At 37.2% G+C, this 26,712-nt stretch overlaps 2 protein-coding genes across 3 annotated transcripts in view; one reads left to right on the top strand and one right to left on the bottom strand.

The window, feature by feature from the left end:
* Positions 1-13,573, top strand: part of scn1laa (sodium channel, voltage-gated, type I-like, alpha) — a 41,583-nt gene extending 28,010 nt beyond the window's left edge. For both annotated transcript variants that reach the window (XM_082174591.1, XM_082174590.1), the window contains 9 exons: positions 425-579; positions 904-1,077; positions 3,703-3,825; positions 9,241-9,516; positions 10,058-10,111; positions 10,227-10,364; positions 10,559-10,663; positions 10,875-11,145; positions 11,354-13,573. In XM_082174591.1, coding sequence (XP_082030717.1) covers positions 425-579; positions 904-1,077; positions 3,703-3,825; positions 9,241-9,516; positions 10,058-10,111; positions 10,227-10,364; positions 10,559-10,663; positions 10,875-11,145; positions 11,354-12,516 — 2,459 coding nt within the window. In that variant the 3' untranslated portion in view covers positions 12,517-13,573. The remainder of the gene's footprint in view (positions 1-424; positions 580-903; positions 1,078-3,702; positions 3,826-9,240; positions 9,517-10,057; positions 10,112-10,226; positions 10,365-10,558; positions 10,664-10,874; positions 11,146-11,353) is intronic.
* Positions 1-26,712, bottom strand: part of csrnp3 (cysteine-serine-rich nuclear protein 3) — a 264,623-nt gene that overhangs the window by 134,888 nt on the left and 103,023 nt on the right. The window lies entirely within an intron of this gene.

Here is a 26,712-nt window from a genome sequence, read left to right as displayed (position 1 = left end):
CTTTGATGTCCCCAAAGTGTGTATGTGAAGTTTTAGCTCAAAATACCCCACAGATATTTTTATATAGCAGGTTAAAATTGTCACTTTTTGAGGGTGAGCAAAAACGCATCGTTTTGTGTCTGTTCCTTTAAATGCAAATGAGCTGCTGCTCCCGGCACAGGGGGCGGAGCTACAACAGTTGTGTCCTTTTACCTCACACTCACATGCACTGAAAATGTAAATGTTTATGTTCAAACCGGAGTCAGACAATAATTTCAGATCTCACCAGCGATTTCAGATCTTTAGATCATTTCAGTTTTAAAGAGAAAATACTCACCAATGATGTTGAATTATGAATTTGCACGTGGCTTAAATCATATTAAAGGTTTGTAAGTAAAAATGAAAGATTTAGAAAATTGAAAAAGTAATTTGATTTGGTTTTCAGGGTGTGTCCGAAGGTTCCGGTGCTGCCAGGTGGATGCTGAAAAGGGCATGTGGAAGAAGTGGTGGCTGCTGAGACAGACATGCTATAACATTGTGGAGCACAGCTGGTTTGAGACCTTCATCGTCTTCATGATCCTGCTTAGCAGTGGCGCTCTGGTAAGGGGAAGTACATTTGCTTGTTTGTGAGACTTCAGTAGTTTGACATGAACATGTTGCTAAACTAATGACAACAATCTAAGAAGTAGAATTAATACAGAGCACATTTTTATTAGCAACCTTTTTTTTTTATTATGCTTTTTGGTATTGAATACAATTTATGGTCATTCATAATCAACATTTTCCTCATTTTGTCCACTATCTTGGATGTTTTTTTTGTTGTTTTTTTTGTTTTTTTACTCAGCTTGTTGCCATGTATACTAGTTTAATTCTAATTCTTTATTTCCTTACATCAAATTTTAACATCTTACATATGTTTTTCAGGCTTTTGAGGACATTTACCTTGAAACAAGAAAAAACGTAAAGACCATACTGGAATTTGCTGATAAAGTTTTCACCTACATCTTCATTCTTGAGATGCTGCTGAAATGGGTCGCATATGGATTTGCCAAATACTTCACCAATCTTTGGTGCTGGCTGGATTTTATTATTGTTGATGTAAGTTCAGCTTTTGAATTAATATGATATCAAAGTCAAATAATGAAAATTCTGCAACATTCTTTCACCCTCATGTCATTTCAAATCTGTATGACTGACTTTCTCCCATGGACCAGAATGCTCTTCTTCATAATGTGTTATTTTAGTGAGATACTTTTATAGAATTTATTAATATTTTGAACTTATTTTTATTTGTATATTTTAAATATTTGTATATATATATATATATATATATATATATATATATATATATATATATATATATATAACACATTTATATATATGTGTGACCCTGGACCACAAAACCAGTCACATGGGTCAATTTCTTTAAATTTAGATTTATACATCAATAAATAAGCTTTCCATTGATGTATGGTTTGTTAGGATATGACAATATTTGTCCGGGATACAACTATTTGAAAATCTGGAATCTGAGGATGCAAAAAAATCGAAACATTGAGAAAATCTCCTTTAAAGTTGTTCATTTATGTTCACGATTGTGTTGCATTCACTCACAAAAATAAATGTTTTATATATTTACAGTGGGACATTTTTTAAATATCTTCATGGAACATGATCTTGACACTTAATATCCTAATGATTTTTGGCATTAAAGAAAAATTGATAATTTCGACCCATACAATGTATTGACTAGTGCCACAAATATACCCGTGCGACTTGTGACTGGTTTTGTGATCCAGGGTCACATATTTCAATTTAATTTTAAGGTTTTAGTAATTTTATTCGTATAGTTTTTAATTATTTTTTTCATTTCAGTTTTAGTTAATTTAGTACATTGTTAAACTAAATGAAAATGAGAAATGTTGTTTTGGCAACTAGCTGAAATAAAACTAGTTTAAGATTTTAAAGTACTTTTACATTTATATTTTGTAATAAATAAACGCTGGAAAAGGGCACAGCGGACATTCTGCCTGACCTGATCTCCTTTGGTGTTACACAGAAGTCATACAGGTTTGGAATGACATGAGGATGAGTACATCTTAATTTATTTTACACCTTTTTATTTTGTCAACATAATGACAAAACAATAAAAGAGACTGGGGGATTCACTAAACAGTTGTGCCAATTCTGTGTGCGTTTCCCCCCCAAAAAATCACCCACAACCCACTTTAATCATTTGTTAAATGCACTGTATTAGTAATTAGTAAAATGAGTATTTTAATTAAGTTATTGTCATTCTTTTCAGTGCAAACATGCTAATTTTGGTTTATACTAGGTCACAATTTTATTAGTTTTTTTTTTACTAAAGACACGCAGTTAAAAATGTTGTGCTGAAAAGGAGCGGACAGGGTTATTTTTGTGGCTGACCTTATTGCATATGCATTTGGAGTTTCCCTTTCAGAAGCACAAATTATGGGAGGAGAGTATTGAAATGAATCATGGAAGGTGTGCGCTAGTCGATTTACCAAGGGGGTAATCCATCAGCCGGAAACCGAAGCTTCCCCGGGGGCCGCCATTGATTAGCGGACCATCACCTGCTGTTAGCGTTCCATTGACTCCCATTCATTTTGGCGTCACTTTGACAGCGAATAACTTTACATCTGAGGCGTTTAAAGACTCCATTTGTCCATTATTTATTTCGAAAGAAACACGAAAATGTATAAAAGGCTCCATTACCTTGTAGAAGCAGTTTTTGTAAAAATAGGCTAACGATTGCGTCATAACCACGCGACTCTCTGTCGCACAGTAGAGAGATTACCGTATGGACAGGAGGAGAAGCTCGCAGGCAATCGGAGGGACGTGGAGGCAAAATGACAAAATAATGAATCAGAATACTTCGCAAAAGTTGCTCCTGCTCCTAGCTCATGGACACCTCCTATTCACACTCTCCGTCTCTGCAAGTTTCGGAAGGGAATGATTCAGATTTCTCTTGGCACAGCTACTAGAAGACAGACGGGTTGCTCACGTCACATCTACGTCATCAAGCTCAGTTTGAGTCTGCGCATTACGCTCAGCCATCAAGGAAGTGAGAGCTTCTAAATGACTTCACTTTTCTCCGTTGAATCCAATGAGGTCGCTGTTTCCAGTTTATATACTGTCTATGCAATATTACTGGTATTTGCACCATCATTTAACACCCCAAAAAAGCTAATTTGTGCATCACGCGCAGAACTCTCCACTCCCAACGGCACTTTTTCGGAATTGTGCTCTCTCGCTAATTTGCCCTGTTTAGTAAATCTGGCCCTATTACTCTCTGCACCATGCAGATCGCATTTAGCTCAGATTTTGTCTGCGAGTTTGCAGCATTTGCATGAGTCCTTTTGTGAATTGGGTGCTAAAACAACGCAGACAGCAGGTGCAAATCAACGACGTCAAATAATGTTTTAGTACATTCCCCCCAGTGGTTATAAAAGCACCATTAGCAAGAGAGCATCAGTGAACTGTGTGTGAGCTGAGAATGAGCGACTTGAAATGATCATTTTTGTGTGTGTTATCCATGTGGGTGCTTAGAGTTCATGCTGTTTGATTGGGTGAGCAAACTGGTCATTTGTACATTTGAAAGGCCATTTTTCCCATAAGACACCACAGGGAGGTAGAGATCAGAGCAGGAAGGAATGTAAGCGTGCCTGCTTTTCTCCTAATTACCTCTGTTTCTGTGTGTAGGTCTCTCTGATCAGCCTGGCGGCCAACGCCCTGAATTATTCAGATTTGGGGCCCATCAAAACTCTCCGAACACTGAGAGCCTTCCGACCGCTCCGAGCTCTCTCGCGCTTTGAGGGAATGAGGGTAAAATCTCTTAATGTGGCCTTTTATTGTTAAACTGATAATATAGAGGACTTCATTCCATCAAAAGCTATGTTCACCCTGTCAGTTTTGGGGATTGACAACCGCATTTATTGCCCTAATGTCCCGTTCAAACCGAAACTTACAGTAACATCTCGAATAACTGTCTGTATGAACGTGCAACGAGAGGCAAGCACGTATTTTCTTACCAGTAATCATAAGAAAAGCCATCCAAGATGACAATGTCCATAAAACTGAAAAGATTTTATGACTTCTGAGACGACAAGAGTGCAATTGAGCCGCGAGGTCATCCATCAAATCCTCATTAACCGACAGCAGCTTTTATATCTGGGTGGAGAGCGAAGCATTTGAGTCGCTCATACAGACATTTTTCGAGACTCGGACGAACTCAGAGTAAACTGATTTTAATTTTTTTACAAAATTTAAAACCCTGATTTGATAGCATGCAGCCTTTTTTGATAATGTTTTATAACGTTTTTGGAGTTGTCACCGCATAAATCCAGTCTGGCGAATGGAAATAAATCCAAAAATAGAAGTAACATAAATACAGCACTTGAAAAATGTTCTGGCAAAAGTGCATAAAGATTTAAAGAGTTGTAAACTCAGCGATCAACGCTGATCAACCAAGCTCATGATTGGTTGTCTGTTGAACTTTAGTTTAAGTTGACAACATCCTTTAAAAATTACAACTAGTGTGACAATTCCTTTTCAGTAGTTTTGGGTTGATAAGAGGTGATGTATCTGAATGAAGTCCTCTGAGCAGATCAGCTCATTAAAGTCAACATGAACATTTTTTTATTTTTTTTTAGGAAACTGCAGGGGGTTTGTAAGTTGATGAAAAGCTAATAGTTATTAAAATATAAAAAATTTATTTTCAAATAAGTAAATCATTTAAAAATAGAAATAAGAAAAATATCAAATATTTTATTTAGTTTCATGCATTACATTTATGCATAGAATCCAAAGAGATTTGCATTTCATTTGCATTCGATTGCATTCAATGGCAATCAAACCCGTGACCCTTGTGTTGCTAACACCATGCTTTACTGTTTGCGACCATTAACCGGCATCAGAGAAACCACAAACATGCTGAAATATTAACTGATGAAAAAGTTTTGCTTTCATATAATGTGCACATAATCCTTTCCAATAAGACCATAAACCTGCATTAAGTAAATGGAATTTAGTTGGATTTTATGTTGACTTTAAGAGCGTAGAGAGAAGTGTGTTTCTGTTGTACAGTAAATCATCCCTGTGGCTTTTCCCTCTGTCTCCTCCTCTGACCGTTCCAGCTAAACATGTGTCACAGCATGAGTCCCCAATAATCCTGATCAATAAGCACAAGACTCACATCAGCCTGCTGACCATCAGTTTAAGCTCCCCATTTTAGACGACGCAGATAAAAAGGTGGATTTGTGTGGGTTCAGGTGAATTTATCACTGAGATGATTGTCAAACAGTGACCTGACTTTTTTCTAAGCTTGGTTACTGTTACACAGCATCCCAGAGGAATTAAGTGGATATTTTTGTGTGATTTTTCAGTAAAAGGTGCTTAGAAAGTGGGAAAAATTGATAGACATGACCTCATCTTCAAAAAGCTGAACACAGTGTGTTTTATGAGGCTGCCGGGAGCTTGAAACCATTGCAAATCAAGAGACATTTAGAATCCAGACACTCAGTAATGTTCCTAGTAATATTAATACATTTCTATGTTTGATTTTAAGGACATCACCACTATGGATGCAATGTAAAATCTGCTGTAATGTGTGAGATGGGCTCGGTACTGAGATTTAATCCTGTGTCTGGTCACCATTTGTGGTGTTTTACTAAACAATTCCAAGCTGTGAATCGCAAGCAATGATAGGGAGCATTGACGTGCAGCTTTATGTAATAAGCTCAGGAGGTCGATTGTGCTGCTATTGACCAAACGCTTGCGTACGCTTTCCACATAAATGTGATGTTGCGATGGCTTCCCCTCACGTGGCAATCACTGATCTCTCCTCTCCACTCTTTGCTCTGTTTGTATCGACAGTGTCTAGAAATACACCATGCATCCGGTTGTGTTATTGCTGCTGAGTGCCTTTAACATGTGCTTTAATTTCTTTTTGTGTTTGTTCGTTTACAGTTAAACAAATACTGTGGCTTCACGGTACTTCCTAAAGGTCATGCTTTTTTCATGCCAAACTGTCAGGGTTGTGCGTCGTTCAGAATTGAATTGAGAGGCATTTAGATTGCAGTTCGGTTCCTGAAATTGAATTGAGGTATCGTACAAAGGATGCAGAATATCAACGGAGCCGATTGTTGAATTCTGAACTTTGCACAACCCTTCCAACTGCAAAACCACACCAGTGAGTGCACAGATCGACGACGTGCAACGATAACTTTCCCCCTCCATTCCTCTTTCTTCTTTCCCAGATTCTCCCCTCGTGTGTTTGTTGTTGTTGTTGTTGTTGTAATTGCCGGATATAATAACGTTCTCCGGTTGTTGTTACTGCTAACCATTATGCATTGGGAAGTTTCTTATTACACTCGTGTGTTTTCCTCTCTTTGCCAAAACCGAGTCAACATAATTAAAACAGGATGCACTTTGTTTTACAGGTGAATCAGGCCTGTAATAAGGCTGGGTAATATGGCTAAAAAGTTACATGTCGATTTTTCAGCCTTTTGCATTTACATTTACATTTACATTTATGCATTTGGCAGACGCTTTTATCCAAAGCAACTTACATCGCATAGAGGTGGACAGTAACAAAGTACATTTACTTGAGTACTGTACTTAAGTACACTTTTTGAGTATCTGTACTTTACTTGAGTATTATTTTTTCTGGAAACTTTTTTACTTAAACTTCACTACATTTGAAAGACAGATATCGTACTTTTTACTCCACTACAATTCTGTCAAGGTCCTTGAGTAGAAAGTAGTAACGTCAGTCAGGGGATGATTTTGGTTGCAGGGGTTGCATGTTGGTTGCAACTTTTAAAATGAAAGTCAGGTTGACGTCAGAATCCGACAGACTTTGGATTTTGGTTGGAAATGAAAGTCAGGTTGACGTCAGAACCCGACAGACTTTGGATTTTGGTTGGAAATGAAAGTCAGGTTGACGTCAGGACCCGACAGACTTTGGATTTTGGTTGGAAATGAAAGTCGAGTTGACGTCAGAACCCGACAGACTTTGGATTTTGGTTGGAAATGAAAGTCGAGTTGACGTCAGAACCCGACAGACTTTGGATTTTGGTTGGAAATGAAAGTCGGGTTGACGTCAGAACCCGACAGACTTTGGATTTTGGTTGGAAATGAAAGTCGGGTTGACGTCAGAACCCGACAGACTTTGGATTTTGGTTGGAAATGAAAGTCGGGTTGACGTCAGAACCCGACAGACTTTGGATTTTGGTTGGAAATGAAAGTCGGGTTGACGTCAGAACCCGACAGACTTTGGATTTTGGTTGGAAATGAAAGTCGGGTTGACGTCAGAACCCGACAGACTTTGGATTTTGGTTGGAAATGAAAGTCAGGTTGACGTCAGGACCCGACAGACTTTGGATTTTGGTTGGAAATGAAAGTCGAGTTGACGTCAGAACCCGACAGACTTTGGATTTTGGTTGGAAATGAAAGTCGGGTTGACGTCAGAACCCGACAGACTTTGGATTTTGGTTGGAAATGAAAGTCGAGTTGACGTCAGAACCCGACAGACTTTGGATTTTGGTTGGAAATGAAAGTCAGGTTGACGTCAGAACCCGACAGACTTTGGATTTTGGTTGGAAATGAAAGTCGGGTTGACGTCAGAACCCGACAGACTTTGGATTTTGGTTGGAAATGAAAGTCGGGTTGACGTCAGAACCCGACACACTTTGGATTTTGGTTGGAAATGAAAGTCGGGTTGACGTCAGAATCTGACAGACTTTGGATTTTGGTTGGAAATGAAAGTCGGGTTGACGTCAGAACCCGACAGACTTTGGATTTTGGTTGGAAATGAAAGTCAGGTTGACGTCAGGACCCGACAGACTTTGGATTTTGGTTGGAAATGAAAGTCGAGTTGACGTCAGAACCCGACAGACTTTGGATTTTGGTTGGAAATGAAAGTCGGGTTGACGTCAGAACCCGACAGACTTTGGATTTTGGTTGGAAATGAAAGTCGGGTTGACGTCAGAACCCGACAGACTTTGGATTTTGGTTGGAAATGAAAGTCGGGTTGACGTCAGAACCCGACAGACTTTGGATTTTGGTTGGAAATGAAAGTCAGGTTGACGTCAGGACCCGACAGACTTTGGATTTTGGTTGGAAATGAAAGTCAGGTTGACGTCAGAACCCGACAGACTTTGGATTTTGGTTGGAAATGAAAGTCGGGTTGACGTCAGAACCCGACAGACTTTGGATTTTGGTTGGAAATGAAAGTCGAGTTGACGTCAGAACCCGACAGACTTTGGATTTTGGTTGGAAATGAAAGTCAGGTTGACGTCAGGACCCGACAGACTTTGGATTTTGGTTGGAAATGAAAGTCGAGTTGACGTCAGAACCCGACAGACTTTGGATTTTGGTTGGAAATGAAAGTCGGGTTGACGTCAGAACCCGACAGACTTTGGATTTTGGTTGGAAATGAAAGTCGGGTTGACGTCAGAGCCAGACTGATGTTGGTTTCTGACGTCAACCCAATTTTCATTTTCAACCACAATGCAATGTCTGTCCAACGTTGGAGATTAACGTCAATCTGGCGTTGGATTCTGACATCAACCCGATTTTCATTTTCAACCTTGGGTTTGGTCTTCTAAATGCGAATTTTGTCATTGTTTTGGAGCACACTAGCTTATAGATAACAGTAAGGCTAACATATTCATACTAAAAGCCAAAAAACTTTAAATAGGGCACTATTTGAGGGTTGTCCAAAACCATTGTGGACGTTATTGAGTGCACTTATTCAATCTCACATTCAATCCCACTACTGGAACTTTGTTCGAGAAATACATTTAACATTGATATGAGGGTAGATAGGCAGGCATAGATTCAGTATTACATACAACAATGCAACAATAATAAAACAATGCATTGACATTTACTTTTTTCTTTTGATACTTTTAAAAACAAGTACTTCTGTACTTTCACTCAAGTAAGGAAGTTGTGTACTTTGTCCACCTCTGTGCATTTCAAGGTACACATTTACATTCTTAACAGTTCTTGCTTTCCCTGGGAATCGAACTAATTACAATAACAAATATTTGATGATATTTTCGATAATATTTGATGTATCTTGATGTTGTGTGAAATGGCTTAAAAGCATTATATTCAAGTAGATTCAAAACATTGAATGTAAAATACTGTACGCTGTCAAACAAAGTGCTTCCATGATTATTGCATCATATTCATAACACTTTGTAAGTTTGTGATGTTTCTGTGGACACACAGGTGGTTGTGAATGCTCTTCTGGGTGCCATCCCTTCCATCATGAACGTTCTGCTGGTCTGTCTCATCTTCTGGCTCATTTTTAGCATTGTGGGCGTCAACTTCTTTGCCGGAAGGTTTTTTGAATGTGTAAATTCTACCACGGACAAACGCATGCCTAGCACAGATGTCGTTAACTTCACCGACTGTGGAAAAGATGGCAAAAATGAAACTCGCTGGAAAAATCTGAAGATTAACTTTGACAATGTGGGAAATGGATACCTGGCCCTGCTACAAGTGGTAAGGATGCCCTCAATAGCTGGTAGACGGTAAATTTGATTAGATCGATTTTATTTATTTATTTTAAATCTAGAACATGGAAAATGTAGAATTATGTATATGTTCCATCATGAAAAATATTCAACATCATTGGAAAATTGGCTACAGTTGTTGAATCTGTTGTCATTTTTATTTATTTATTTATTTGTTTGTTTGTTTGTTATCAGTACTGTAATGCATCCAGAAGTTTTAAACCTCACCTTTTTATGTTTTTGTTTTGTAATTCCTATTACTATTATAATTTTTTGTATTATTATTATTAAATTATTTATATTATTATTGTCTGTATGATTTTATAGCATAAATTAAAGACAAATTATACCATGTTGTTTAAGTACTTTCACAATTTATTTAAATAAGAATTATGTTTATTATTATTTAAGTAAAAAAAAAAAAGAAAGATTATTTGTCATTGAAAATAATGTTATAATGCAAAATAAATAAATAAATAATGGTCCTAAAAATTAAAAAAAGTAAACTGTTCATTTTTCATTTTGTCAAGGCCACATTTAAAGGGTGGATGCCCATTATGTATGCAGCGGTAGACTCTCGTAAAGTAAGTAATTAATTGCTTCAATACTATATAATTCATTTTATTTTATTTATTATAGATTAACTCTATCTATTATAGATTATAGATTAAAAGATAAAACTTATCTCCATGTCTGCAGGTGAATGATCAGCCAGAGTATGAGGTGAATCTGTATATGTACCTCTATTTTGTCATCTTCATCATCCTTGGAGCTTTTTTCACATTAAATCTCTTCATTGGCGTGATCATTGACAACTTCAATCAGCAGAAGAAAAAGATAAGTATCTATTGGCTTAAGCTTCTTCTGATCGTATCTCGATTTGAGACTTCAGGGATCTCTTCTAAGGCTAGTTTGTTGTCTACTGGATGCCCTACACAGATGACACTTTACATGCAAAGTACATGTTTTGAATTCTAAAATCAAGTCCTCCTTGGTTGTCGAAAAATTATCTTTCTGTTTTCTGTCTTTACTTTGGAGGTCAGGATATTTTCATGACAGAAGAGCAGAAGAAATATTACAATGCTATGAAGAAGCTTGGCTCAAAGAAGCCTCAAAAACCTATTCCAAGGCCAAAAGTAAGCAATAGCTCTAAAAATTGCATTCTTGTCATCATGACCCTCCAGAACTGTATTATCATCTCTTATAAATGCAAAAGCTGCTTTTAAGTAAATGATGACGAGATGTTCAGTTTTGGGTGAACGATCCCTTTAAACCATATTTTCTTGTTTGTAAATGTCTCTGAATAAAACTAACATCTCTTTCTGTACATCTTCTCATTTATTCAAGAACAAGATTCAAGGACTCATCTTTGACCTTGTAACCAATCAGGCCTTTGACATTTTCATTATGGTCCTTATTTGGCTCAACATGGTTACTATGATGGTGGAGACAGAAGATCAGACCGTTCAAGTGGGCAAAGTGCTGTACTGGATCAACGTTGGCTTCATTGTGCTCTTCACCAGCGAATGTGTGCTAAAGATGATCTCGCTACGGCATCACTTCTTCACCGTTGGCTGGAACGTATTTGACTTTATCGTTGTCGTCCTGTCTATCGTAGGTAAGATCTGCAGCATGACGAGGAATTAACCCTTTACTAAGCTCTGCCCGACTTGGAAAAGTGAATACACAAAATAAGTGTGATTATCAATTTAACCATTATGCTGCATGATGAAAATGTGACTACGTTAAAACTAGACTAAAATACCAAGACATTTATACAAAACAAAAAATGAGAAATTAACACTATTTGATTCTTGTCATTGCAGGCATGTTCCTGGCAGAAGTCATTAAGCAGTACTTTGTCTCGCCGACCATGTTTCGTGTTATTCGCCTCGCCCGGATCGGCCGCGTACTACGTCTCATCCGAGGTGCCAAGGGGATACGGACCCTTCTGTTTGCGCTAATGATGTCACTTCCTGCCCTTTTCAACATCGGACTTTTGCTCTTCCTTGTCATGTTCATCTACGCCATCTTCGGCATGTCCAAATTTGCCTACGTCAAAAAAACGGCCGGCATCGACGACATGTTCAACTTTGAGACGTTTCCCAACAGCATGTTGTGTTTGTTTCAGATCACCACCTCGGCAGGTTGGGATGGCCTTCTGGCACCCATGCTAAATACCGAAGAACCAGACTGTGAACCGACAAAAAACAACTGTGGAAACCCATCCATCGGGATTTTCTTCTTCGTCAGCTACGTCATCATATGCTTCCTGATAGTGGTGAACATGTACATTGCCGTGATCCTGGAGAACTTCAGCGTGGCCACCGAGGAGAGCGCCGAGCCTTTGAGCGAAGATGACTTTGACAGGTTTTACGAGGTTTGGGAAAAGTTCGACCCGAAAGCCACGCAGTTCATGGAGTACGGCAAGTTGTCGGACTTCGCGAATTCGCTGGATCCTCCTCTGCGAATACCCAAACCCAACCGACTGCAGCTGATCTCCATGGATTTGCCGATGGTGAGCGGCGACCGCATCCACTGTCTAGATATCTTGTTTGCTTTCACCAAACGTGTTCTCGGAGAAGATGGCGAGATGGACCTCCTCCACGGACAAATGGAAGACCGATTCATGGCCTCCAACCCCTCCAAGTCTTCTTACGAGCCTATAACCACAACTTTACGCAGGAAACATGAAGAAATGTCCGCTGCAGTCATCCAGAGAGCCTTCAGGACCCATTTGGTCCGACATAGTATGAAGAAAGTTCGTAATATCCACAGACAGACCAAGCAACAAAATGGGAAGGTGCCGAGCAAAGAGTCCGTGGACAATGAAAAGCGCAACAATACCACCGCTTCAGAAGACTCGGATGCAACGCTCGCTACATCCCCTCGGCGATCAGATGATAGTCTGACACAGAACAAAAACAAATACGAAAAGGACAAGCATGAAAAGGAAGTGGAGGACAAAGGTAACCGAGTGAAGAAGTAGCTACTCTGAACTTTTCTTTGACACGAATAATTGTTTACAACTTCAAGTTATTTGTCAGGGTCAGGTGACCTTGTCTCTTTGATGTGGATGTCTATGCCATTCTGCCTGAGCATACTTGAACATTGTGCCTATTCTGGAGCTGTGATTAACATTAGTTAGGCAGTGAAGCTGCTACACCGAACATGTTTCACTCGCTGGTTAACATGGCGATGGACCAAATCTTGTTGAAAAGTCTGTTTTGTCTCATGTCATGATCTGATACGTTTAGTTACAGTAGACTGTGTGTTCTTCAGCAGCTTTGTGCTTCACCCAGTGTCTTGCATTTAAAGGTGAAGTATGTAATTTCTGTCCCACAAGCGGCACCAAACCTTAATAGCAAAGCCTAAAAAGTCTAATAAATAAGTATATATATATATATTTCAACATTGATAATAAGAATAATAATGTTTCTCGAGCAGCAAATCAGCATATTAGAATGATTTACGAAGGATCATGTGACACTGAAGTCTGGAGTAATGAAGACTTTGATCACAGGAATAAATTACATTTTAAAATATATTCACGTAGAAAACAGCTATTTGAAATTGTAATACAATATCACTGTTTTTACAGTGTTTTTAAATCAAATAAATGCAGCCTTGGATGATCAGAACAGAAAAATACAAATATTACAGACCCCAGAATTTGGAATGGTAGTGTTTATATAATGTATACTTTTTTTATACTGTATATATTTTGATAATTAATTATGTAATTTATGCAATGGTGTAATTTGTGATAATATATGATTTGTTTTCACCATTACATAAATTTATCATTACAAATATTATAATAATGATTGTAATATTTACACTATCAGTCAATTTTATATTGCCAGCAAAATAAAAAACAAATATGCTGTAAATATTTAATATATCACCCAGCCCTATATTGAGTTCTGCAGGGATGACAGAAAAACCCGTAAGACTTATTCGACTGGTTTCCTCGAGATTTTCCTATCAGTTTTTATAATGGGAGTGTTACATTTATGAGTAAAATAAGGTCTGCGGTAAACATAACTTGACAATACTTGGAAGTTTTGTTTTACAGCGTAAACTAGACACACCTAAAAAAAAAAAAAAAACATAGAATTAGTAACTACTTTAGATAAGAGTGGATGGGGTGTGAGTGTGTGCAGTTCACGTTGTAGAATAAAATGTCCAAGTATCGTAAAGTTCTATTGACTGTTTACACGACACCGTTTTCAACTAAAAACGGACCATTTTTACGCGTTTTCGCCGTTCATTTACACGGCAACAGCGATTTGGGGGCCTAAAAATCTTTCGAAAACACGTTTTTAAAGTGCAAACTTTTAAAAACGATACCGTTATCGTCCCCATATAACGCGAGCTTGTGAAAGCGGTGACGTCATGCGCATGAGTATTAAGTGTTCAGTCTATAGTGTTTCTTTACATCGCCACCTACTGGCCTGGCAGCAAAATACAGCGTAAAAAAAAAAAAAAATTATTCTCGGATAATTTTGCATACAGATCGTTTTGACAATGTTGTCGTCTGTACGCGAAAAAAGCAAAGGAAAAACTTTTTTTAAGTACAGTTTTTAGTACATCGTTGTCATGTAAATGTACCCTTTGTTTACTCATAAATTGAAAAACTCCATTATAAAACCGCATAGGAAAATCTCAAGGGAACCACTGGTGAATTAGTCTTCTGGCTCATACCTGCACCACTCTATTTACTAGAAAAAGGTCGTCCCATCTGCTCCAAATAAACAGGCCATTGATTGTGCATGGTTCAAAGTTTCTCTGCTTTAGCAGTTAGTCACTGTTGTAACTGTATGTGAGCAAAAAGCATCTTTCTTCATCTAATATAGCACTAGTGAAGAGTGTGTTGCTATTGTCAAGATGTCATGCACACTTGCAAACTTCCAGTGATTCATGATGCACCTGCTGATCAACTTCCACTGAAATGAACGGGAATGTTTGGTGCTTCTGTTGCTGCAGAAATGACACACTTCCATTTATTCAATGATTTGTGTTTGTTACTAGAAGTTAGCGTTTGTTTTTGTTTTTAAGCGAATGTGCAATTTGTTTGTCCTATGTTACTTGAGACAGAGTTGATGCATTTCCACAACTGTTGCCGTCGTGTAACGTGTAATTATAGTTGCATGAAATCTCACCTGTAAGCGTACAAGTTTCCCACTCAGTATTTCAGAATGGCTCAGTGCCTCTCAGGTCTCTCTTCAACACGCTAGAAAGCCATTCGCACACGTGCCTTCCCTTTACGCCTGCCTCGGTTCAGAGCTTGTAGCAAACACTTTCCATAAAACCTCAAGACTTCTATCACACCCTGAACTGTGAAACCTGTCTGATTTCAGCCTTTCCTGTTCCTGTCTCACTGATATTGCACTTGAAACAGCTTTAATGAACTGTTTAGAGATCTGTGCCCACCCTCTTCACTTCTGCATCGCAGCGGGATCCATCAGTGGTTGCGAATTCATTTTTGTATATGAACTCAGATTTGGTCGGGGAAGTTGTTCTAGACCGCGTCGTAAGCCAAAACTTCATCTTTAAGCATTCTCGTCTTTTGCATTTTTAAAGAATTTCTCTCAAAAATGGTCCTTCGTATGTGTAAATATTTTGTAGGAATATGCAATGTTATATAATTAAAAAATCATGAATTATAATCTATGTAGGGAATGTGAAAGGTGTAAAGTAAAAGGTTATGCATCATAAAAATAACTAAATTATGCTTAAGTTATATGGGAAATATAATCATTTTGATTATGTTGAATCTGAAATATGACTTTTTTTTTATTTGTATTATGCATTTTGTTTATAGATATATATATATAACATGAGAAATACTGTATTTATGTGCACCGTTTTTGTTTACTGCATATTTCACCTATGAAGGAGTGATCGATTCTAGTTTTATATTTCTGTTATCAATGTTTGTTTGACATGCATCTCGATGACTGACGGGATTGCGTGTATTTGTTTACATTTTTATAGTTCTGAACATTATCATTACATTTCTTTTCATGTCAGAGACTCGTATGTTCCACATAAACACAGTAACTGCTCCATGTGAATGTGACATGTATTGAGAAAATGAAGTCTAGGTATATTACGAATTTATATGAAACAAATATCAAAAAAGCATAAAACATAAATCAATAGCTTTTATATGCATCATGCTTGTAGTCTGTGAGTCGAACTGCATGCGAGGGTTCTTTAAGCTAAAAGAATAAACTCATCACATACCTCAGACCTGCTACAACTCTTGTGTATTTTTCCTATTTTTGTTTTATGAAATGTGGTGTGAACTATTACGCACTATTGTGATGGTTTGAAAAATTGTTCCCGGAAAGACTTTGTTTTTTATCGTTGACTGAGGGTATATTTACACAACAACAATGTACTTTAAACGAAAAAGTTTTTTTTGTTGAAATTTTTAGTTGAAAACGGTGTCGTGTAAACGGCCCCTAACTAAAAACAGAAACCTTTTTATGCATTTTGGCCATTCATTTACACGACAACAGCGTTTTGGGGGCCTGAAAACGCAAACTTTCAAAAGTGCAAGTTTCTGTAATCGATACCGTTATTGTCTCTTTATAAACTACAAAAACACGAATTTGTGAAAACGATGATGTCATGCACATGTGTATTACATGTTCAGTCTATGGGCCGTATTTTAACGATCTGAAACGTAAGTATCAAGCTCGAAACGCAAGTAACTTTGTGGGCGGGTCTTGGGCGCTGTTGCTATTATACCGGCGGGATAAATGACTCTTGCGCCCGACGCAAATCTAAAATGGGTTGGTCTTGAAGTAGCTTCATTACTCATAGGTGTGGTTTGGGCGTAACGTGAAATAAACCAATCAGAGCGACATCTCACATTCCCTTTAAGAGCAGGCGCGCTTGTTCCATGGCGGTTTGCTATTATAACGGCGGATTTGCCAGGCACGCACCAGGAGCGGTTCACAGCCGAGGAGACCGACGTTCTCGTCAGGGCCGTAAAACACAGAGAAGTGACATTGTATGGGGATGGAGAAACACACCCAAACTAGCTTCGGTTAAACAGGCGTATAATAATTTGGGTAAATGTGTAAATTAGATTTATGCCTATTTTTTCACATCTTCAATGACACCACAATGATTTCCCTCGTGTGGAATATTTTTCCTTGTAATTGTATGGTTTGCAAAAATGGGAACTGCTGCGTCTGTGTAGATGAGAGAAGCAAAGTGTATGTGCGTTGTGCACACGCTACATTATGGCCAAGCATGCACCCTTAAAATAGCATCTGAATAACGCGCCACTGACTTTAGACTAGGTTTTTCTTGGTCTGTGGCGGACTTGTTTTCTGAAACTGCAAAATAGCACCAGGGAACGTTTGCGCCGGAACACGCATCCTCTTTTCGCTGAACCGCCCCCGGGAGCGCAAGTTCATTCCCTAATTTACCGACGTGCGTCTGTGGAGGGAAAAGTCCGCTGTGCGCGGGTGCAAAATAGGAATGATACATGCGTCGGTGTACAAAGTCAATTGTGCTGGGTGCAAGATAGGGCCCTTTATGCGCATAGTGTTTCTTACGAAGTGACATCGCCACCTACTGGCCTGGCAGGAGAATACAGCAATTTTAACTGTTTACGCAGATCCTCATGAGCTTGAATCGTTTTGACAACGTTGTCGTCTGTACGCGAAAAAATAGTACATCGTTGTCATGTAAATGTATCCTAAAACTATGAATTTTTTTTGTTAATTAAAAGAAAGCTGAAATAAAATATAAATATGAGTTGAAAAACGTATATTAAACAAAAATTTGAAATGTTGCCATGGGACAATTTGAAGCTCTAAAATTATTAACTGAAATGAAAACTAAAACGAACTGAAATAAAAATAAATGAAACCTAAATAGCCATATTTAAATAAAAATAATAAATGACAAAAGCACGTATTAAAATAACTAAAAATAACATGAAAACTAAAAATATAAAAACTAATTCAAAATATTAATTAATACTAAAATAAAAGCTAAAATAACACTGCACAACTTGTTGTAAACTTGTGTTTAAAGTGAAGTGCGTTATTTATGTGACACCAAACACACACACACACACACACACACACACACACACACACACACACACACACACACACACACACACACACACACACACACACACAAAGGTTTGAAATAATTAAGATTTTTTTGCATCACAGGATTAAATTTCACAATATTACTTTTACTCAAGACTAACAGTAATGAGTTTTCAATTGTTTGGAAAAACAGGAAAAATGAAGTTTAAAAAGTCTCGACTCTTCTCACATTAACATTTTGAATCTTCTTGGCAACGATGGCCGTTTGCTAAGTGATGATTCCTCTAAATGTGTTCACATTTTACAGCATCTGTACGCCGTGATGTCTGTTCGTAAACACATAGTAATGTTTCTCAGGGAGAGAGAGATGTTTTATGGTCTCGAGTGACTGTCCGCTCTAATTAGGAGCGCATTAGAGCTCCTGTAACTTCAGTCCTGACCATTTCAACTCCACCACAATCAACATTAGACGAGGTCCACTTCCGCAGAACACCACCGTTTCTCTGCTAATGAGCTTTTATGTGAAACTGCTGCTTTTTGTTTTCCTCAGAGCTTTTGTCTGTGACAGCACGTCTCTGACCGCACATATGACCATCTAATGCTTCTGTTTGATTTGCAGGCTGAGTAGCAAATTAAAATCATAATAATTATATATATATATAATATTTTTGTTTTCTTGATTGGATCATGTGTGTGTGTGTGTGTGTGTGTGTGTGTGTGTGTGTGTGTGTGTGTGTGTGTGTGTGTGTGTGTGTGTGTGTGTGTGTGTGTGTGTGTGTGTGTGTGTGATATTCCTGGTTTCCAAATTATATTATATCATGAACAATTACATTAAAATATAATTTAAATCCAGAATTTAACACAACAGAACAAAAATGTTGAAGAACACCTTTGGCCACATTTGCTTGTTTGATTTGGAAGGTTATTAGCAAATATTATAATAATAACAATTATTATTATTATTATTATTATTGTATCAAAATAAGATTTTTTATGTATAAATGAATTAATAATAATAATAATTATTATTATTATATTTTTTGTTTTCTTGATTGAATCATGTCAGATTAATAATAATTAGGATAAAATAAAAATAATTTTATATTTATAAATAAATAAATGAACAAATATAATACTTATTATATTAAAATAATAAATGTATTATTATGTATTATTAATACATAAATGAATGAATATAATAGTCATAATAATAATTAAGATTATACATAACAAATATATATTAATAAATAAAAAGCGTAATACATTTAATAACAATATTCATTATTATTATTATTATTATTATTATATTTTTGTTTTCTTGATTGGATCATGTCAGATTAATAAAAATAAAAATAATAATTTAAAATTTAAGAAAAGTCCCAGAATCATGATTAAATATGTTTTTTAAATACCTCGATAAATCATTTCAATCCAGGATTCATTAGCCAACACAAATATTGAAGAGTACATTTGGCCACAAAATACATTAAAAAAGACCATCAAGACAATCTATGGCTCAGAAGCTTCCAGCTGAATCTATTAATATTTGATTAATTATTAATATGAGATCTGGGATGAGCTTTTATTTGAAGATGACTCAATCCCCAAGCCTAGCATAAAGAAATGGAGATCTTGCCATTTTCTGGTTATTCAATAAAACTCCCTCAGCGTTCTCGTTTTTCACCACACCACACCCGGTTATTATCGTGTCATTTGTGGTGTTTATTTCCGTTTTCCACTAATGGTCATTTTAGATAATGCAGAATAATTCAGTTAGATTCACATAACTGCTCTCATTTGAGTCCATCAGTAAGACAATAACTAAATAATTTAAGAAAAACACAATTAAGCAAGTGGCCGAATCCCAGACGTTTCCTGATAAGAAGGCTCTGAAATGACCCGCACACAGATGGTGTAGTGGGTCGACTCAGTATATTTGCAGAAGCTAATGGCTCCTGTAATAGCCTCGTGATTGGCTGGATGAGAAGTGATGCTGCAGTTTCTCCTGCGCTGTTGCTTAGTAACGCAACATCACGTATACGTTTATGTAGTTACAGTGTTTGCAAGGCAGAACTGCGCTCTATTCCTTCAGTGTTTCTGGTTAAAGCTTCTTCTAAAGCTCTCAAACTATTAGTGTACGTCAAGCAAACATCAGGTTGTCAAACATTTCAGTTTTAGCTGTGCTGTGAAATTTGGTTTGTAAACATTTACTTTTTAAATACTTAAAAGTATTACTTTTTAAGTTTGAAAATCTCATGTGAACTTCTATTTGATCTTACATATATTTTCATAATGAATCATAATTGGTTTTGTCTTCCTTGTGGAACAGTTTACTAATAATATGCTACATTATATTATGGTATGTACCAATATACTCTATATGAATATAGGTCTACTAATAATATAAATTTATGTTTTTGAAAGAAGTCTCTATTTATATATTTATATAATCAAAAATAGAGTAAAAACAGTAATATTGTGAAATATTATTATAATTAAAATAACTTTTCTATGTGAATGTATTTTAAAGGGGCTATATGTAAGACATGTCATGTATTAATTGCTTTTTGTATTGCTAATGTGTGAACAGCTTGTAATGAAACTTCCCAAAAACGAGACCTTCCCAAATTCCTAGGTTATCTATGAAAGCCTGTATTGATTTTTATGTGAAGCACTCGAGACTGTTTCGCCGGGAAAATCCAATGGATTTGACGTTTACGCTCCCGAGAGTCTCTCTTCCGTTATGACACATGAAATGAATGCTTATACAATGTTCAGGATAAAGACGAAAGAGCCATTCTCTACTGTAATGTCAATGTGTCATGCAAAGAAAACCTTAAAGGGGACATATCATGCTAAATCCACTTTTTTAGCACTTAAATGCATTTTGTTGTATATTTGGAGTGTTTAGAAGTACAGAAAAGTTGAAATTATTCTCTTCAGGTGCTTCGTTGATATCTTTATATTCTGTTTTGGTCGTATTTTTCAACCGGTTCAGATTTTTCTGTTCTCTATGACGTTTTTTCAACTATTACGTCCCAGTATTTGCAGCGGAACTGCCAAATAAGGACATTGACTTCCGGCCCACCACTTCCAGCAATCCGCCATTTTTATTTCTCGCTGCAATTTTGTAGTCCAAGCTAAAGGATGCAGAAGTTACAAGAGGGTAAGTTAAAATGTTCGGTTGTTGGATGTAGTAACCCACACGCTTCATTACACCGTCTAATGTAGATGAACTGCCGCGCTTGTGACAGGGCGCATGTTTAACTGAAAGAACGGGCAGAGAGAGAGACCCGGTCGCGCGCACTCTTTCGAGCCAGGCGAAAGTGTAAACAAGACTTCACCGTCTCCAAACTAGGCGCTGTCTTGCTCTCTCTCCCTCGCACATAAATAAATCAACACGGTGGTAAAAGGTCGGAAGACCAAAGTTTCATGTGTAAATACAGTAACACACCATTGCGATACATCCATATGAAGACGTTGTTCTGCAGGTTTGTCGTCTTCATTTTCATCTCGCTCCGGCTCCGACTTTGGCTCGAACATGTAAGGCTGGTTGGACAAGTCTTCCGTTGTTGACATTTTGTTAATAACGTGTGAATAAAAAGTTTCTGTGCCGCTAGATAATCGTGTCTCTGCTATCAAACTACAAAAATGGCCGAACGGGGTGGAGTTGAACCGAGTGTCACCTCTGCAACCCGGAGAGGGGGCGGGGTATGAAGTGTCTCAATTGTGTTTAAAGAGACCGCACCAAAAACGAGTTGCTCTCAGACGCACATCAGAAAAGGGGTAGAAAAGGGGCCTGTGGAGCCATAATAATGAGGAATTCAGACCCAAGCATTGCAGTTCCGCTTTATATAGACTACAAATGTATGATTTATATGTAAAAAGGAACGATTTAAAAGCATGATATGTCTCCTTTAATTCAAACTAAAGTCTCACATAGCCAGATCTATAGTCTCAAATAAACTTCATAATCAAACTATCATAACAGTGTAATTTTAATAACCTCATCTGTCGACATGATGCCGGTGAATCGCAGAGCTGGTGCAAACATCTCCACATCTCTATGATCAGATGCTTTCTGAGCTGCTGTTTTCTCACCGCTGACGTTTGTGTTGTTTATTTTGTTTTTAAGGAAAGCACACAGCACATATTTACATATTCACATATTCATCTATACTTCGCTCTCCTCCTGTTGATGGTGTCTGGATGTTTGTTAACAGTATATCACTGCTTCTTCTTACTTCTTTTAACTTCTGAGCAAAGAATGAAAAGGAACTTTGCTGTGAGTATATCAGTGCATTAAAGGAGTGGTATAATGCCCTTTCACAAGATGTAAAATAAGTCTTTGATGTCCCCAGAGTGTGTATGTGAAGTTTTAGCTCAAAATACCCCACAGATATTTTTATATAGCATGTTAAAGTTGTCACTTTTTGAGGGTGAGCAAAAACGCACTGTTTTGTGTCTGTTCCTTTAAATGCAAATGAGCTGCTGCTCCCGGCACAGGGGGCGGAGCTTCAACAGCTTGTGTCCTTTTACCTCACACACACATGCACTGAAAATTTCAAAAACTTTTAGGCTTTTATGTTCCAACCGAAGTCGGAAAGATGGAGAGACTCAAGAAGAAGTGACAACATGTAGAAGAAACAGGACATTTCTGTATGGTTTATTGATGAATTTATGTGTAGTTATTAATTTCTTTAAAAGCAAATATCTCCCTTTGCTTTGAACTTTGAGCGTTGTAACTTTGCAGATGTTGTTTATGCTCAAACAGCAACATTACACCTAAAGTTAGAAAAGTGAAATCATAATCAACCACCGCCTTTAAATCACGTTCAGTCTCTTGTATGTTACGTGTGCACGAGTGTGAGCGATAAGCTGCTGCTGCAGTTCACTTAATGGCCACCGGTGTCGCTAATAACAAGGGTTTCTGAATTCTACATATGGCCCCTTAAAAATGTGATGCAAAGCTGAATTTTCAGTATCATTACTCCAAGTCTATTACGGATGTTGTAGGGCAGTTAAATTGAACAGCACTGAATTGAAAATGCAAAAGAAATGTATTTATTTACAAGATGAGAAGGGTTTGACACACACATGCAATGTGTTGAGGTCACGAGATAATAACGTACAGCATGAACCTGTTCAAAATGTTCCATATTAAATTCCGAACGTACAAAGTGTTGGTTCTAGAGCGTAACACCCAAACTTTCCAAGAACGTATTCATGTATTTACTGCAGAAAATGCTAATATAGTTAATAAAACATTTAGTGGCGCTCGCAGTGTTCAGCAAACAGACAAACTGCAGTTGCAAAGTTGCTCAGAAAGCAGACGGATGCTTAATGACTGATGCTTGTCAATCCAAGACATTAAAGTTTTATTGCACATATTCAATGATCCATTTAAATACTTGTTGTCGCTTTTATTTATTAAAAGGCCTATGAAACTCTTTGAGACACTTACAATGTGTTCTGTGGAGTCCACCAGATTTATTAAAAAGGATAACTACAGGAAAACCACAATGCATCGAGACACATCCAGCAAATGGAGCCGAGAGGAGCGTCTAACCACCAGACTTACGGTCAGAAGGTTTGAGAATGTTCTTTAAGGAGCTGTTGTAAATGTCTAAGAGCACTCATGTGCTATTGATCAGAGCCTGGGCTGTCCGAGTAATTGTATATATTGGCCTAAACGTGTTTAAGTGCTTTTGACACTGAGGTCATGAAAGTGCAACATCTTCACCAGCACCTAACCTTCTCACTATGTTTCCATCCACATCATTTATGTGAATTTTGGAGTAGCTATCGCATAAAAATAGGATGGAAACTTGGCCTACTATTTACATTATGAAAAAAGAAAAGAGTCACAGGTTTCTCCGGTTGCTTATACATTTATTAGCAGACGTTTCTGTTCGATGCAATTAATCGATCTGACAGCATAGTATATTATAGTATAATATACAGTAAATAATAGAAATATGGTATAGTATTATTTTAATAGTAATATTTTTAATATGCTCACCAAAGCTGCATTTATTTGAACAAAAATAGAAATTGCACTTTTTTTCTTTTTTTTTTTTACAATTTAAAATGCTGTTTTCTGTTAATATATTTTAAAATGTAGTTTATTCCTGCGATGCACAGCTGAATTTTCAGCAGCCATTCTTCAAATCTTCCGTGCTGATAACAATATTAATATAATATTTTATTTATTTATTTATTTTCAGGAATTTTTAATGAATGGACTGGTGAATGAAAATTCAAAAGAACAGCATTTATTTTAAATAGATATCTTTTATAACATTATAAATGCCTTTACAGTCACTTTTGATCAATTTAGTGCATCCTTGCAGAAACAAAGTAGCCTATTAATTTCATTAAAAAAAAAAAAAAAAAAAAAACTTCTGAGTTTAATTCACAACTTTGGATGGAAACATAAAGTAGCTGTTTCACCCGAGAAAACACTTTTTTTTCCTTCATCTAACACGTCAGAGCTTCCTCTAGTGTGTAGCCTACTCTAAGTGCCCTAAGAAGTTAGCAAACCAGCTAAGCTTTAAGTCCTCGTCAGAGAGAATTCCTGATTCCTTGTACTGTATGTGCAGAGAACCATCACGTAGAGTTCTTGATCATCCAAAATACAAACCTTCTCAAAGTCATTAAAAATGAGGAATCTACAAGTATCACTAGCTAGACGGCATGCGCTGACAGCAGCCTGATCACTGTGTGTTTGACGACTGCTGCTGATAATGATTATCTGTCAGTGTGCGTATGGAATGTTATCGGACGGGCCGGGGAAAGGCCCCCTTTAGGACAGGACACGGCCCTGTGTGTGTTTCGGCTGGGATCAGGGCTTGTGACGCCGGGTCCAGGTCACAGTGCTCTTCTCAGCTGCTTTAGACAGACCCAGCGCTGGCTTTCACGATCAATGAGTGAGCTCAAACTGTGTTGTCTCTCATTAACACTGATGAGGATCTGAGCACGTTTCCATCTCATATGCTCTGCGGACGATGAAAACCGGACAACAGGAGTCAAACGTGTGGCCTCTGATTGAGAGTTCATGAAACTACTCACACACATGACCCATCATAAATCAACCTGTCAAACATCTATATCTATATATTTACCAGTCATAAATATTGCGCATATTTATATTTAATATTTAAAACATTAGATATATCATATATAGGCCTTCGGTTCATAAATACCTTTATTCAAAAAGTGAAGTAAAAGGGTTAGTCCCCCCCAATTTTTTTTAGTTCTGTCATTACTCACCCTCATGCCGTTCTAAAGACTTTCCTTTATCTTCAGAACATAAATGAAGATCTTCTTGATGAAATCTGAGAGCTTTCTGTCCCTCCATTGACAGCTACTCAATACCACTTTGACGCTTCAAAAAGTTCATATAAAGAGATCATAAAACTATCTTATGAATTGAGCGAAAATGCTGTGATGTTTTCTTTGTTGTTTAGAATCCAATATTCCCGTAACTCTTTTGTCTTTTATGAGTTTAACAAAGAACTCTGTCTCGTCTTCTTAAATATAAGAAGCAGCACAACTGTTTTCATCATTGATAAATATAAATCTTTCTTAAGTAGCAGATCAGCGTATTAGAATGATTTCTGAAGCATCATGTGACACTAAAGACTGGAGTAATGATACGGAAAATTCAGCTTTGCATCACAGCAATAAATTATTATTATTCAATATGTGACATATATAGATGTCATATATATGTGCCCAGAGAGATGAATGGGTTATGAAAGACACAACAATCTGTGTGCCACAGTTCTCCTATACCACAGTCCAGTCATGTGATGTGGTGAGGCTCATTCAGCTGAGAGATCCAGAGACTGAAGCGACCACAGCAGAAGTAGCACAGTTTGCATCTATTCAAAACAGCCCAGCCTCACTTTTACATGCAGATCAATGCAAAAGCAGCCAGCATCTCAGTGAACGAGTTCTGTCAGGTGATTATCCAAGTGAACAGACTTAAAAGATTATGGATACACATACGGAAACTCCAGTACTCTTGTGACCTCTGACACTGGAGTAAGAGTTCATCTCTCTCTCTCTCTCTCTCTCTCTCTCTCTCTCTCTCTCTCTCTCTCTCTCTCTCTCTCTCTCTCTCTCTCTCTCTCTCTCTCTCTCTCTCTCTCTCTCTCTCTCTCTCTCTCTCTCTCCTTTGCTGCTGTTCTTCTCATAGAAATTGGAAACTGTGTAAATATTACAATGCATAACAGGAAAGGTATTATCATGATTGAATGACTATGGCTGTTATTTATGAAAATAATCTGATAATAAAAATACAGGATATCATGTTTTATCTTTACAGTTTTTAAACGCACAACAGCACATTCACCGATCAAACTCCCATACTCAAACGACAGAGTTCAAACCATTACAAATAGAACATATATTTGAACTCTTAGAATGTATTAACAACACGCGGTTTACTATGGAGTTTCCTTTGTGTCTTTTTATTAAATCAAACATAGGCTACTGCGTTTGAGAGTAAAACTAATTATTTTGTAATTAAAAAATTAAAAGATTGCAAAAAAGGTCTTCTTAAAGCTCAAAAATAAAGAAGTTGATTAAGCGATTTGCAGTGCATGTAAATCTTTGAAAACCTTTATTTTTCTTTGTGCATTTCGAACACTTTCATCACAAACACACACATTTTGCTCTCTTTTCTGCTGTCATTTTTTTTTTTTTTTTGCGGGTCTAAATCTTAGTTATCATAGTTAATCATAGTTTTCCACCATTTAAACTGTAGTCGTTATTTATTTCAAAGGGTTCAAGTCATGCATGCAGCGTCACATTTGTTGAAGAAATGTAAGGGAGTGGGCCGCCATCTTGTGGTAAATATAAGAAGTGTGGAGCAGTTATATTCCCAAAGAGACACAATAAATAAATAAATAACATCTATTTAAACTTAAAACCTTAAGTGCAGTTGCTGCCTTTTAAAACCTTTTGATGTTGGAAACGTCATATGAATGATCTTATACACTTCATACACGCAATATTCTGGGTACTACCTCACGTAGGAGATTAGAGAGTGTATGTGTGTGTGGCGCCTGTGGGGATAAGAGGAATTACGC

Source organism: Leuciscus leuciscus (assembly GCF_965113295.1).
Source record: "Leuciscus leuciscus genome assembly, chromosome: 7".
Classification (NCBI taxonomy): Eukaryota; Metazoa; Chordata; class Actinopteri; order Cypriniformes; family Leuciscidae; genus Leuciscus; species Leuciscus leuciscus.
Note: the sequence above shows the minus strand (reverse complement) of the source record. Positions and strands in the feature narration are given on the sequence as shown.